Source organism: Phaethon aethereus, assembly GCF_964289735.1.
Source record: "Phaethon aethereus genome assembly, chromosome: 15".
Lineage (NCBI taxonomy): Eukaryota > Metazoa > Chordata > Aves > Phaethontiformes > Phaethontidae > Phaethon > Phaethon aethereus.
Genome location: NC_138591.1, coordinates 14,661,517 through 14,677,993, shown reverse-complemented (window position 1 = coordinate 14,677,993; position 16,477 = coordinate 14,661,517). Strand labels below are relative to the sequence as shown.

Genomic DNA, 16,477 nt, shown 5'->3' with positions numbered 1-16,477 from the left:
TGCATGCTTCGCAGTGTGAGATACTTAAAATATTTTTATTTTTAGAACTAATTTGAAAAAACAACCTTGTAATATCCTGAAAGCAATGAGACTTTACTATTGATCTTTACTCGTGAGGAAAGAATAACATAAATGCAATTGACAAGGAAAGTCGCTGATACTTCTGGTAATGTTTATCACAGTTGCAAAAAAGCAGTGTGATAGAATTTTTTTACGTGTACACCTTTGTGTAAACATTTAAGTACAAACAGATGTATCTGTGTAGATAAGTCCTTTTCCTCTATGTTGTTATGCTTCTGGGAAGCACATTGCAGGGCTGGGACTTCTCAGAATATGAATTTATAAAAGCCAATATGATAATTAATCAGTCAATCTACTTAAGAAAACAGGAAAGATACAAGCCCATCACATTTGTCAGTACACTGTTCAGAGTGTATTTGAGAAACAGTATTTTCAGAAAGTCCCAAACTCAGTTCTAAATTATTCTCTTTGCTCACTTTTTAACTGAAAGGTAACTTTTCAGAATCTAGACCCTTTTTAAATGGAAAATGTGCAATATTTTCTAAGGAAAGTATGAAGTTGATTTACTATGCATCATTTTTTGAGTTCTTCGTACACATTCAGTATGGTTACATTTTTGCTCAGGACGCATATATATTTTTTTCTGCTGAACTTTTCTCGATTGCTTTTTTATCAGGTTTACAAATCAAATCAAACAGGTATATTGCAGAGCTCTCTGATATTATTTTCTGTGCTTATAGCACAATGTATTGAATTACGCTTGCTCGTGTACTGCTGCTACTATTCTCTCCAGATTGAGAGAGAATGACTGTGGGGGCTGTAAATTCACTTGGCTTCCAGCACCACTGGTTAAATCAAGAGCCCTATTCAGGCTAGAGAAGAGACAGCGCAAGTGTTCATTACACAAATCAATTTGGTCAAAAGTACAGCACAGTGGGTACTCCACCATTGCTCACATAATACTGTCAACTTAATCAAATAATGCCTAGAAGACATTTACAAGCTCTTTCTGAGAAATAACTTGATTGGTGCAGCAGGAAAAAACAGGCTCTGTTTTGAGCTTTTTTTTTTTATTATTTAATGAGTGCTTTTTTAAAATTTAAAACTCTAAAGACTTTTACCTTTATGTAAGTATATATACATGAGTGCCACACTGAGTTTCCAAGTTTGCCATTGAGTATATTTTAAAAAATAACCTGTTGCTTTTCTTTTCTTTCTTTTCTTCCTGTAGATATATTACAGGTTATTCCTACCAGAATTACGCTGTTCTTCCTTTAGACTTGGTGTGGGTTTAAAAAATACGCAGCCAATTTGTAGTTGTTTACAGATTATGTAAGAGTGATGAAGACTTGGTAAAGCTTTTTCAAGCTCTTCTAATACAACATATTTTCAGTTTGTCCAGGAAGAGGTAATAGTTTAGTCCAATTTTAGGCGTTCCTACTGTTTATATTCCATTTACTCTTTAAAAGCCGAGATTGAGGACAGCATTCTTTTTGTAGTGGCATGCAAACAGCTACTCTGTGACAGCATTTCATTACATTTAAAACAGGGTTTGAGGGTGAAAGGTTTTGTCTATACAACCATTGTTCTGTAGAAAATGAAAGCCATTAGTCAATGAAAAAGAGCCTAAGTGTAACAGATGAAAAGGGACTCAGAAAATTTGTATTTGCTGGAAAGGAGAATGGAACTGTTTTTTCTGCCCCAATGCTGTGCACAAGACCCCCTCTGACTGCAGGTACACTGAACATTCAGTTTTATTGCATGAAGTGCTGTTGCCACAAGTGCTAAGACTGTGAGATGACACTCGTGTCCAGTCAGGAGTAACCTGGGAAATGGGATTGTATTAGAACTGGATGAAGGTTTTAAAGCATAGTGGTCTGTCGTCCCCCCTCAAATGTATTTCTGGGTGAAATATATTGCAAATTTGAATTAGGAGGTCTTAAAAAAAGGTGGGGGGACATAGTATTTTCTCCAAATAGGAAATTTTATTTTATCCAAAAAGACTATCATGTTTAGCAGTTTTCTTCACTTCTATAGATTTTTTTAAATTCTTGGGGAAAAAGCTAGAGAGTGAAACTGAAAAGTTTGTTTGCTGACATGTTTAAGAAAATGGTTCTTTTCAGTTAAATACTACTTTTGCAGTAAGTTATCGTAGTTTCTTCTGATATCAGAAATTTGTAGTGCAGGTCAATCCAGAGACAGCACACTGGCTGAAGAACATGTGTTCTTTGGTTGGGAGATGGAATGATCTAAGACTCTTCGTGGTTCACTTGCCCCAAAAGGAGCTGCAGCTCTTAAGTGACTAGATACGCTCGACAGGTGCTTCAGGAGTACAGCGCAGGCTGCTACCTGCATTTGCATAATGAGTGCCAAAAAAATTTTATTAAGACTCATGCATGCATGCTGCCAGCTGTTGGAAGGAACTTTTTTCAACCCCTGAACTTACAAAAACTTGCAGCATAACTGGAACTCCTCATTTTTCATTGCATTTAACCTCCTCTCAGTGAAAATGGAAGAATTGGTAAGAGTGACAGTTGTGGAAAAATTAGGCTGGCCAAAATAAATAGTGTTTGATTTTAAGAACTTGACTTCAGTGTGAAGTCTTTTAAGAATAGATTTCTGTTTCTGGAACTGAATTAAGGAGATGAAAAAATAATAATTTGGTAAAGATAAAGAATTTCTTTACAAAAAATTGGATTTTATTTCAACTGTCCTGATGATGGATTCTGTTAAAAAGTATGCCATATATTTATACTGACAGTATCTTCTATGAAATATAAAGTAACTTTCTGAAACACCCTCTTTGATTTGGGTTTGCTTACCCGTAAGAATGGTCTCAATTTTAATTTTTTCCAACACCTAAGCCTTCAGTAGCTCGCTGGAGTAAACGGAGTTCATCTCAATTTATTTCTGTGTAAGTGAGAATTTGGTCTTCTAGTTCTGTATTTATAACTTTCATTGTAAGTTTTAAGACTATCATATATTAAGATTCTTTAATATTTTTGACTTGCAAATATGTGGTGGTATGGGAACCAAAAGCAGTATGTGTGATTTGGCCGGCAAGGAGTATGACAGCCCTAGGTGGTAGTGTACTGAAAGAGAGAAAGAGAAGAGCACATCAGTAAGATCAAATTCCTGTAAAATATGGATAAATACTGAAGACAACTGAGACTCCAAGAAAAGTTCTGTATCAGCTGTGACTTGCATTAGCTTCAGTAACAATGTTTTCTGAATGCAGACTATTGAAGGAGTTTCTTTTCTGTGTCAATTTTACCGAGTATATTTTGAACTCGCAGAGAGTTACTTCAGATGCTGTAATGAAACATCGTATACAAGGGCATGTGATTTTAGTACTACTTTTCTTAAAATCTTTGTTATTATCATTTATACCTCCACACACTTCTGGTAGCTGATCTGATAATTTCAGTATAAATATTAATATGATTCTATACTTAGGCACTATTATGAACATTTAAATTGGCTAGCTCAAGAAGTCAGTTTCATGATGCTTGTTTCTCTAAGGGGTTAGATATAGTTCCTCATTTTTTGTGTTTCTCTTCAATATTTATGAGATGATGACATAAAACATTTTTATTAGAGATATGTATTGAATAAGACTGGACAAAAGTCAAGAGAAAAGTGAACTATAAAGAGAACTATCAATGAATCATAGTAGCATGACACAGGGTCTTAAGATAGAGAGGAATATATATTCTCTGAAATGATGAATTAAAATTGACATATGAAGACATATTTCTGCATAGAGGTGCAGGCCTGCCTCATACAATTTTCGCTGAAGGTTGTCCATACCTAAATTAAATTTCACAAAGATTAAACTTGCTTAGCTTTTATTTATTGATTAAGAAATTATTATGGAAAATTGAGCATCTCAATTCTGTATGAAGTACCTGAAAATGCAATCAACAGTTGTAAAGGATTCAAGTTTCAGCAACTTAACATTTATAAAATGCTGCTAGAAACTTGCAATTTTGTGCAATTGTGTATTAATAAATATCCATAGCAACTGGTTTTTACATAAATAAGACTTTGTAGCAGTGTCTGTCATCTTACAGTCAACAGGACGCCAAAAGTTTTCATCCTGTGCTTCCCTCAAGGCAATACTCATCAATAATCTGCTAAAATATGTAACTGTTTATTAGGTTTTTTAAATTAGAAATATGTCCTCAGTGGAAACAGGAAAAAAAAAAAGTCATGCACCAAATCAGTGGAAATGACCTTTCGGTGAAGATGACAAATAACCTCAGAGCTACAAACTAACCTGATACAGTGCTGACTGACATGCATAGGAAAAAAGCTAATCTGTGGTAATTTTTGAGGGTGCTGAGAACGTGCATTTACCATTGATTTCTTATAGCACTAAGGATCTGTATTACCAGTGCTTTCAGCTCCCAGTGCATTTGTAGCTTTACTTCTTGATCTACCTGTTTAGAAAAACAGCTTCTTTTAAAATTATCTGAACTGTCACATGCTGTGGGTTTTTGTTTTTTGTTTGGGTTTTTTTTTTTTTTAGATAGCTTTACCAGTTATGAAGCATCATGTAGGGTTCTAGAAATGTTTAGCAACTTTACAGTCTCATAGAAATTCCTCATACCTCCGGCTTTGCAAGTGGAAGCAGTCTGTTTTGGGGTATTTACTGCTGCCCTGTATTAAACTTTGTACCAACTGTGTCCCCACCTGCTGTGTACATTGTGACCACATTGTACTCGGTGCTGTTACGTCACAATAGAAGGCCATAAAGTGCCATAAAAAATTTCAAAATTGTGTTGAAAATTCATACCTGCAAAAACTATATGCTGTTGAAAATAAAGTTTTAAATCTTGATTATGAAGGACAGTTCCCTTGTAATTTAAGGGGGTGCCTTATCCAAGGTCCTTGAAGGCCTCTGAATAACTATTAGATGAAAAAAGGACCTCTTCATTCTGAAAATTACCATAGACATCCAGCTTTGTAAGATTCAGTGGATAAGAAGTTTAGTAGGCAACATTGCTAAAGTCATGAATAATAGGGATTTCAGGCAATTTGATGCTTCCTGCAGCCAGACTGTCAATTGAGATGGCTATTGGAATGACCTGGTGACAAGTCCTGTGACTGAATGTACAAAAGACAACCAGGAGAGAGGTTCTTTTAGAGGGGATTCAAGCCAGGATGGAGAAACTGATAGTTAATGCCAGGCTAGAGGGAATCTTTGAGAGTGAATATGGAATTCAATCTCTGAAAGATGGGTTAGAGAACCTTTCTTCTTTGCATGATTCCTCACTCTAGAAGTCAGCTTCAGCTGGGTCATTATTATAATAATTTCCCAGCTGTCAGAAAAAGTGGTCAGTCTCCAAGAGGGAGGAAACCAATTAAAGAATATTCAGTTTAGGTGTGGTGGGTTTTTTTTTTTCAGTTAACTGTTTCTAATTAGCTCTGTTCCAAGGTACTTAAAGATTAAACTAATAACATTTTGGAGCCATTAGTGTCTGTCTCTGTTACCTTGTGGAGAATGACTAGAAGTACTGGAGGAGTAGAGTAGACATAATACCAGTTTTTAAAAAGGAAGGAGAGAGAAGTGTTGGTTATATAGGCTGTCAGACTTTCAGTCCTAGAAAAACAGGTAAATGCACACTGCATTTTTAACACCTGAAAGTACAAGAAGAATAGCCACTGGCAAGGATTTGTCAAAAAGATAGTGTCTTTTACTTCTAGAGTGGCCTTGTGGACAAAGGAAAAGCCTTGAACGTTTTACTTCACTATTCATAAGGCTTTGACGCTCTGATACAAGACATGCTTTTAAGCAAGCTGGGAAATGTGGTAAACATGCAACTACAATAGGCTGGGTGTAAAACTAGAAACTGTGTTTCCATAGCTCACTATCAAAATTGGAAGATTTCTTAAAAGGAGTTCTGCAGGGATTTGTGGTGACTCAGTATTTTTCAGTACTTTCATTAATTAAATATGCAACAATACCAAGCTGGGAAGGACAGCAAGTACATTGCAGGAGAGCATTAGAATTCAAAATAATCTTGATAAACTCTAAGTATCATTTGGAAAAATAAGATGCTATTAAAAAACATCAAATGCAAGGTGTTTACACAGCAACAAGCTGCACAAATACAGCATGGAAAATCACTGGTTAGAGAGCAGTGCCATAAACAAGATTATAACGGATTGGAAGTTATACATGAATTTACATTGACATCTTCTACAGGAAAATACCCAATACACACACAAGGAAAAGCAAGGACCACCAGACAGCAGATAGTGACAATGGTAAAGTGTGTCGAGTAGTTGGTTTATGAATTGTGATCTCTTCACAAAGTTAATAACTTTTTGATACGTGAAGGTAACTCAGATACAGCTTCATATTCAAAAAATTAGGTCATGTTAAAACACAGACTATACTCCTTTCTATGTAATTTGTTTAATGATAAGGCTTAGGGTGTATTTACTTATTTTTTTATACTAATTTGCTCGTTCGAGTCAGGAGAGGGTATTTAAAGAGACCAAACCCCAAACAGATCAGGACTTGTACTGATTGCATACTAGACTGCAAGGATGGAGCAAGGCTAATGCCATATACCAAGTTCAATTAATTTTTAAAGAAGTATCAAACACTGGTCTTTAGATCCTCTAGCAATAAAAACATTCTCTTGAATGTATTATTTATGTTTAAGGTAAATTGTATCCTAGCTCTTTTGAGTCCACATGGCTTTGAAACTTTCCTCTCTGGGATTTTGGGAAACACAGCCCATCCTCTCTCCCGTTACTGTGTGCAAGGATCCGAAGAGCCCGGACCCTTAGAGTTCGACGCGATCACCCCGGTCGAGAGCAAAACACAAACGAGGTTATAGGTCGGTTGGGAAGGCTCCAAGCTTCATCGGCGAAGAAAGGAGCGAGAGAGCAGTAGAAAGGAAGAAGACAGGCTTTAAGCAAAGGATAGTCACCACCGTGGAGCCGAGCGACGTCTCACAGGGCGCAGCGCCGCCTTCTCTCGGTGAGGAAGGGTTCCACCCCCCACGCCCTGCGCACGGTCTTTTATAGCTTTCAGACCCGCCTTTTTTACTCGGGTTGCCCGGGGAAACGGCACGTCTCACACGTTCCTCAGTGCCCATGCGACGATCGCAAGGTGCTCTGGGTAGCACGCGCCTCTGTCCCCGCCTATCGCTCGCGACCGGCATCGGGGCGTCGTGTCGGCGGCGGGAAGCGCTCTCAGAAGCAGGAGGTGGGTGAACACGCGTGTTCCACGAGTGGCGTTTGAGATAACACGTCCGCACGAGTCTGCCTTAGGCCGCCACGCCGCCTCCCTTAGAAATTTTTGTATGTGTGTCAATTTGCAGTTCTCCTTCTCCAGATCTGCTGGGCTCATCCGTGGATTCCTGGATGGTAATTCACTTTGTAAAGGCACTCTTACGCTGTCGAGCCTTCCAGTACGTTTTAAGTGGTTTAGGTGTGTTAATTCTGCCACAGACTTCTTCAAGGGCGTTTACAGGTGTGATTCTTTGATGATTGTGACTTCTGGTTTCTGGTTTTCAGTCCTCACTGCCCAAACTCTGAGACATTTTTCGCTGAAACAGTAGATTTCAGGCTTCTGTGAACAAAAGTGGTAAAATCAAAAAGAAATACCCAGAAAATAGCAGTGCCTGGATTTACCCACTTCAACCATAATTTGTAGCTCCTTCATTTCAGCATCATCTTCAGAAACCTCACTGGCTTTTTGTTGGCAATATATCTGTTCAGCTTGGTAGGGAAGTTGCTCCCAATGTTTTGGTATGCTAATAGTGCACGGTTCAACCCTCCTAGTCCTTGTGTCTCATTATTTATATTAATACAATGAACGGAAATTACTTTTTCCAATTTGCATTGTTACGATATGCTGATTGTACAGTTTCGTCCTGGGGCACCCTGTGTTCCTGAAACTGAACAGCACCTTCAGAATTCTTTAATTCTCTTCAGATTAATCTGCTTGACCTTAAATTCTTCCGGAGTGATGTATTTCAAGGGTTTCCAGTCCCTCGTCCCCCAGCTGCTCTCATATACCAGATTTCCTTCATATTTCTCCCCTTTTAAGGCCTGAAGCTGGAAAGTAATCTCTGTGGTGTTCATGGATGGAACAGTTGTCTAAAATCTAAATTTTGAATTTTTGATTAGCATGGAACATGTTTTTTTCTCTTAACAGCTATATACCATGTCTAGTATTTAAATCACTAGAAATTTGTAAAGATACACTGTTTAGTTCTTGGGACCCTGTGTGTGAGTTCAGAGTGCAGCAGATGAAGAAAAGTGGTGGCACTGACTCAGTTTTAGGTTGACACTTGAACTGTTCCCAGTTCCTTGTTTGGATCACTTGAAAATCCTTTAGGGAACACAAAAGTTTGTATTTATGTAGAAGTTATCATCATATCCCACGAAACACACTGCTGATGAACTGATGCTTCTGCAGAAATGATAAGGACCTTTATTTGTAAAGTGTTCTTAGCACCAAAGTATGGGCAAACAGGTAATTGTGGATGTTTGTACTTAGAATTTCAGAACATTTGCATTTACCGGGGAAAATGATATTGCATTTAAGTTGCTGGCATTAAATTTATATGTAGTTATTGCCGATGTAAATTATGTATTCTGTTTGTGTTCTTTTGCTTCCTCCTTAGCAGGCTTATTGGTACTAAAACTGTGTGGTAAGGTTTATTTTATTTAACCATTTTTTATTTTGCTTAAAACTGTTGTCTCTTAAAAGAAGTTTGATACTAGCAGGAAATGGAAGATTTTTTTTCAAATGAAAAAAGTCAGAAAGTCAAGTTGAACTGTAACGTTAGAACACAAGAGCAAAATGAATATTTGGAAGATGAATATGCTCAGAAAGACGAAGGAGGACAGAGAAAATAGAGTAACACTTGTAAGATGATCCTTGTAGTTTAATTCAACTATTTTCTCTCCTCTTTTCCAAATCCCCTCTACCAGTGCAAAAGAAAGTAACTATGCTGTTTTTACATACGTATGCAAAATCTTTTTCTAGTGAATGTGTGCTGTACACACAGTGACTGATTAGGCACTGTATGATATCATTAAAGAACACAGCCCAGAAATTTCTATCATATACTGATAGACCAGCATTGGTTAGTTTTACTTGATGAAGGGCGTTATGTTTTTTCCTAATCTCTGTAGGGGTTTATAATTGCGTTTGTTTGTTAAACTGTAATACACAGCAATGTCCTTCAATTATAAAACAGCATTTTAAAAGTGGGGAACAGTGTCCCTGTAAGTACCAGCATGATATCATTTTATTTTGACAAGAAAGAAAATCTGTAAAACTTTGTTTCCGGGTCTCACTTTTATGTCAGGCAACCTTCACCACTGCTTGTACTTCTGCTCCCTTTCACAACTCAAGGCTTTTTCCATAATGGGGGCTATTTATCTAGACAAAATGACCCTCTAGTGCCCATTAGCACTGCTTATGAAAGGGCAACTAGGATGTGATGTGTTACCTACCTCCTGTCTAGAAGTCCCAGTGGCCTCTGAATGAAATTACTAATCTTATTTGTAAGTGTATAACTTGCTTCAGCAAGTAGGCTGTTATTTGGACATGGAGATTCAGTTTCTTCCATTGACAAACACTGATGAGATTAAAGGGGTTTCAACAGTCTTATAATACAGGGAGACATATTTATTCATTATTTTAAAATAGCTAAGAAAATCAACAAATAATAATCTTTCTACTCTCCAGTTTATTACAAATACATATTAAAAATATCACTGGAAGTGTGTACTGTTGAGACAGGTAGAAAAACAGATTTGACTTTCATGGATTTCAACTTCTGGTATTCTTCAGTACCTTTGAGCAGATTTAACTCCTTTTTTTAGTAATTTTTTTTTTGATAATTTAAGGCCACCACTTTCTATTAATTTTGGCAGAAATACTTAACAGTGTGCTTTACTTTGTTTTGCTTTACCCTTTTAGCAGACAGATGATGCAGCACAGACCGATGGCCAGCAACAGACACAATCTTCTGAAAACACAGAAAACAAATCACAGCCAAAACGGCTTCACGTCTCAAATATACCATTCAGATTCCGGGATCCAGATCTTAGACAAATGTTTGGTGTAAGTACTCATACTTTATGCTTTTTTTATATTTGCCTTGCAGTAGGTATTTTACATTATAGGCAACCATGAGAGCAGTATCTCTGGGTCAGGCTGTTTAACCATTTTCAGTAAAGATTCTCGTTTCATTTGTTTATAACCAAACATCTGATTTGCCAGTCACAATTGGGAAAAGAAATTCTACTGTGTGAGTAGAACACATACAGATGTGTGTATTCTATGTATTGTGCTGTTTTGTGTTACATTCAAAAAAAGCTACCTACATTAGCTTAAAATACTGAAAGCATATGTATTCCTGCTGTACACATCTGGATTTATATGCCTGTATTTATTGATTTTGGAGAGCATGATATAAAATAGTCAACACTTGACCCCATGAGCAAGGGACCCATAGAAGTAAGACATGGGCTGAATTTAAGCAGGAAGTCCAGGAGTCAGAATCCTCCCCCATCCACACAGGTATTGTAGGTCTGTAAGCTTCTAAAGTCTTTGCCAGTATTTTTCTATAAGCCTCTCAGTTTTTTCTTTTGCCCAGGCAATTAGCTGCCTTCATGTACATTGGCTGGTTTTTGCGCATCTTACACATGCTGTCAATTCTAGGCTCATAACCATGAGAGGGTAAAACTGGTTTCTTCTCCCAGCTCCAAGAACTCATAGGTTTATTTTGAAATGCCACTAAATAAAATCTAGAAATAGTACTTGATCAGCTATTAGAACACAGCTTTTCCTTTTCCAAGTTAGTACTCAAGTTGTGTTTCTCTTGCTTCCTTATTTCTGACTCACTAAAACTTAATTCTCTTCTGCATTACAGTTTGTTATAGAGTGCAGAATCAAGCACTTCATGGCACCATACTTCTCTCCATCTTTCGTGTTCAGTTCAGATTTTTAAGTTCTAATGTCTTTTCAGTATTTTCAGTATTTTTTGTATGACGTGAAGGAAACAGTCACCAGAAAAAGAATCCTGGTATAGGACTGGGAAAGAGTGACTGTTTTTCCATGTGTGACTTGCTACGAGTAACATCCCCTAAATGCAGTTTACAGCACATGAGCAAAATAGCAGAAGGCATAATAATTAACCCTCCAGAGAAAATAAGCAAATTTATTTAAATTAAACAAACCACTTAAAATAGATTTATTTTAATTGAAAGTACATTAAATGAAATGATCTTTTTTTTTGAGGGATTGTAGTAATTTATAAGTGAATAAAAACTACATCTCTTTTTCAATATTTCTAAGTCTTAGATCTCAAAAGAGTAACACTGGAGAACGCCTAGAGTTTTCCAGCTTTAGAATGACTTGGTAACAGTAAACTTCTAGCTTCTGAGTTGATAGAAAAATGACATTTCTGCAGTGTGAGTTGAAATATCTGATACAAAATATGGTAATGCTGCATCATGACCATCTTATACACATTGCAGATGATCTTTTTATGTGGGCATAAATACAGCAGAGGAGGATTGTTTAAACATTAAGTCAATCTCTGCTTATAGGCTAAAGTTGCAGTTAAAATATTAATTAGACGGTGAATGAGAGAACTTAAAGTAAGGGATAACAAATGGTGGTTGATTTTCATAACCAAGTTGAAACACTTGAGTAAGCTAGAGAAGGAATACTGTCCTTTCTGGCCTGTAATTGTTTATTACATATTAAAATACTGACGTATAGGCTCATTTATGCAGTTCTGTAGACTCTTGTTAGATTACACTTCATTTGCCTGCCTGTAATTTCTGTCTTGTTGTTTAATATATTGTGTCACTTATCAGTGTTAACACTGATGCATACTGCACGTTAATGACATACGAAATAATAGAAATGGCCCACTGATACATTACAGTGTCACATCACAAAACATGTCATTTCAGAAAATGTTCTAACAAAACACTGCCTGAGTCGAACATTTATTCGCTTACTAAGGCAAGTCTAATAGAGACTTTTTCTTTGGGATAGCAACTGTGGTCAAGTTTTGTGTGTGTGAACAATACCTAGATGATCGTGAATGCTATTGTAAGGTAATAGTAATAACAGTTACCTTTAATATTATAATAAAACTGAAAAAATCCCCAACAAGTAAGTATCCATTCTAGTTTTCCAAACTATACTCTAGTGAGACAAGAATTGCTTAGGGAGTAATGGTTATCCCTTTTCAGCAAGGGTGGAGGGAAATCCTCACTCCTTGAGGCCAGTGACAAAATTCCCAGCTGGTTTCACCTTACTCCTGTAAAGCAGAAGTAACCAAACTCCTTTACCTGTTCCTGGAAAGAAGCTGCAAAAAATCTCCTGAAAAAAAGGTTCTTCAGAGGGAAAGATGACCGGAGGGCAACAGTGTTCACATAAGCTGTTAATCTTGTCTTGTTATACTCCAAGCAAATTAATCAGTAGCATATTACATATGAAAAAAACAGTGATGGCAGCTGGACTGGATGGATCACAAGGAAGTAACCTGCTATGTGCAAAGAAAAAATAAAAAAGAGAAATTTGGGGCTCTCGCTTCACTGTGATCACAGTTTAATGATGATTTCCTCTTTGTCAGGTGGTTTCACTGAACTGTAAGTTCATAAATGCATATGTGGAATGATAGTGACAAGGGTAATGATACGTATGATATAGTTGTTACATTGATCTGGCTTCTCTTCAGTGTGTCTTTTTGGTGCTTGACTATCTTTGGTTTTATGTCCTTTAACTTTTTTATGTGGTGCACCATTTTCTGAAACAAACGTTTGTACCGTATATGATAGAAGTGTTGAAGTTATCTTATTTTCATGTAACTTTTCTATTTTTTTGCAGCAATTTGGTAAAATCTTAGATGTTGAAATTATTTTTAATGAGCGAGGCTCAAAGGTAAGCAGTTTAATTCACCCATGGAGATTTTTAATTTGTTTAAAATATTTATATGAGTAAAAGGAAACAACTGCACTTCCATAAAAAATAATGTCTGAAATTCCATGTTAGTGAAAACATCCTCTGAGCTGTCATTCAGTTTCCTAAGCAGCATGAAAATCATTGGGCTAATTTTATATCTTTTAAAGGGGGTAATTTTAGCTACTCCAAACTGTCATTTGTTTTACGGGAATGGTGATTTCTGCTGTTTTTATTCTTCGGTGGTAATTATCTTGTTTATTTTACAAGATGAGTCCATACTTACAGATATTTGTAAGCAGGTTTGTATTAGTACAGGTATTTTTTCCCCCTATTGAAATGAGAGATGATAATGATACCTAATAACTATCCTCTTTAGTAATTAGCTGAGAGAATATGTGATTGTTCTAGGTTATCTAAGTGCAGATGTTTTCCTCTTTAGTTAAGTCTTCAGTACACCAACCCTTTGAAAACAATCTATTTTAACATGTATTTAAAAGAGTTCTTACTGTATTACAAACATTTAATTTTTTCTGAAAATTACTTTGCCTTAAATGCATACTTCAATTTGTTCAATATTTAAGAAATAAAGCAAGATAGAATGGCTATGGCTGCATTAGCATCATTAGCTCCTGCAAAACTGTAGCCCAGTATGCTTCACCTATGATATCAGCTGCATTATAAGGATTTATGTGTATGTCATATGCATGATTATCTTTTTCCTTTTCCTCCCATGTCAGTCACACTAGAATGTTTATACACCGACGCTTCAGTATTCCTGTAACTTTATATATGATTTATTATTACCGATGGAATTCTTTTCCTGTTATAGACATATTGTAATCTGTCATTTTTTAAGAATCAGATGTATCCTAAATCTCTCTTAAATCATATATTTTTATTCTGTTAATTTTTGCATTAGCACTTTTGTATTTATGTTCTAAATTTAAAGCCCTCACCTTTTTTTATTAAAATAGAATAGCTGAAATATCCTGGTTTATATTAAAAAAAAAATTCTGACATTCATTAATTAGCACCCTTGCCTGCTAGCCCAAACCCAGTGGGAACATTTACTGTTTTTTCAGTAAACAACAAAAATGTGTGGAATTTGGTGGCTTAGAATCTCCTGCTCTGGCTGAAATTTATTATCATTAAATTAGAGCTTGTTCAGTCATGTTTGTAAAAGATGTTGATTGTCCAGAACCTGCTTCTCTTGAACAGTATTATAAATTTCAGGTCCCCCCATACTTAGCGCCTTTGATTGGTTCTGTTGAAGATGGAGTGGAACTGAGTACACATGTCATGGTGGTGGTGGTTTACACATTTGTTTGGCCATGAAATCTTACATAAGTAGGACACTTCACCACCACGTCTGCATCAGACTACATAAGTATAAGGCTTTTTTAAATATTTGGGGGGTGGGGTGAGGAGGTACTTCTGAACTAAGTGTTTTTTTTTTTATAGTGATCTTGCAGTAGTAAAAACATTCCAGTGCATTTTGCTAAAAACAAACTCCTAGAAAGGATTTCACAAGGAAGAGGTTTTTCTAGGTAGGCTTATAATGTCACTACCTCAGTTACAGACTTTGTGTTAGAGACTCGAAGTCCTATTCTTATTCAGTGCTTCTAAACTATCCAGCGCTGTGTTGGTGCATCCAAGCCTGCTCTGAGGAAGCTGCTGAAGATACTTAAAGCAGTTCTGTGATGCATCTCATTGCTTACGTGTGCTGCTTCTTAACTTGTTTAGAGTTATTTCAGATATAGCTACATAGTATTTTGATTTGCAGAAGTACCCTTAGATTCTCTGAATTAAATAAAAAGTTAAAAAACCAGGACTAGGAATAAGAGGAACTTTTTTTTTTAATCTGATATTTCATGTCCATTCTGTAGGATTTAAGACGCAGCAGATTAAAGTCCCATTCCTGGCAGTGCTTATCTATGTTTTCATAAAATTCCACTGAATCTGAAAGGACTACTAAGTGGTCTCAAACTGAGTACAGGTAAAAAAGTTTGCAGGATCAAAATTCAAATTTGTTTTTAGCAGTAGTTTGGCATAAAAGAATTGCTAGAAATTGTTTTTGTTTCTGTTTTTGTTTATTTCTTTTTATTCCAATAATTAATGTTTAAGACGATTATTGCAAAAACAACAGAAATAAGCTGATTTTCATACCGTAAGAGTTAAGAAAAATGGAATTGCAGATTCAAAAAACATAACGGTGCAGCACCACCATGAAGCATACAATAATTTTGCAGAAGGGAGTCTCTCCATAAAAGAAACCCTAAAATAACACGTTTCATACTACTCATTTCTATTTGGGAGCATAATAATAATTAAGATAACTTCGCTAGAATTGTATGGCAACACTGATGACATTTGAAACTCTTCTTTTTGTAAGGATTGCAAGAATTTCAGTATTGTTTTGGTGTAGATCTTTCTTAGAACCTGTGTTAAATGAGGCTTACCTTTGCCAATTCTTGAAGCTGTTGATCAAAGTAACATTAAAAACTGCTCGTAACTTACCTTTCTCTGTGTTTACCGCTCATCTTGGAAGGACAATTTGAAATATAGCTTCCATTACTGTGCATATTTTAACACTACTCTGCTGTTTCAACACTGCAGCTCTCCGAGGAGCGGCGAATGGCTTTTGTCTCAGGCACAATTGCAAGCCTGCAAAGATACAGGAACATCAACAACTACCATTTTTTTTACAGTTGTAAATTAATGCTCTATACATTATATACTACACATACACTTTCGTAAATGTTTTTGTGTGTATGTATTAATATCTAGAATGTATTGACATAGATTTCTTCAAACAAGAAGAGCTCCAAAGCGCCTCCCAATTTAAAACAGAACCTTCTCACGTACTAACTTGGCTATTACTAAATCATCTGACAGACTTAAAAAATAAAATGTAGAAATTTACTTTACCAGTTAATAAAATACACAGTATGCTAAGTTAAAGTAGCTATTGAATCAGCTGCATATAAAATTAATGTTAAGGTGTTTGTGTAGATATTTGAATATGTGATGAATGAATCTATGTTCTGTGATTGAGTTTCTGTGTCAGCTAGGTAAAATTAAAGATTTGCATAAATAAGAGCTTAATTTAAATAGTGTTAATTATGAGGATAAATACAACATAAGAAATTTTAAAATTAAAATGAGTATTCTTTTCAGAATCTTTGAAGTTCCTCTCTTATCTTGGCTTGTGGCTCCACTTTATATCTTTTTCTAATTTTTTAATATAATTAGGTTTTTATCTTTCCCTTCAGTTTGAAAAAAATTAACTGGAAGTGCTGTGAGCTAAGACAACCGATTCAAAATTTTGGCTAAACAATTCTCACCAAATGTTTGCAATTCTGAGAAGGGGCAGTTGTTCAGCAGGGAGGAGAGGGCAGAACAAAGAGAACTGGGGGAATTTATGCTAGCGCATGGAGTTAGGCTTGCTGGATTGATGGTTTCAGTGATGTTTTCTGTTGTGAAGTTTTCTTAATG

The 16,477-nt window shown here is 36.0% G+C and overlaps 1 protein-coding gene across 10 annotated transcripts in view; it reads left to right on the top strand.

Annotated features, from left to right (window-relative positions):
• Window positions 1-16,477, top strand: part of RBFOX1 (RNA binding fox-1 homolog 1) — a gene marked incomplete at both ends in the record, with an annotated part of 1,321,463 nt that overhangs the window by 1,206,413 nt on the left and 98,573 nt on the right. For all 10 annotated transcript variants that reach the window (XM_082006867.1, XM_082006865.1, XM_082006866.1 and 7 more), the window contains 2 exons: window positions 9,980-10,123; window positions 12,908-12,961. In XM_082006867.1, the coding sequence (XP_081862993.1) occupies window positions 9,980-10,123; window positions 12,908-12,961 (198 nt within the window). The remainder of the gene's footprint in view (window positions 1-9,979; window positions 10,124-12,907; window positions 12,962-16,477) is intronic.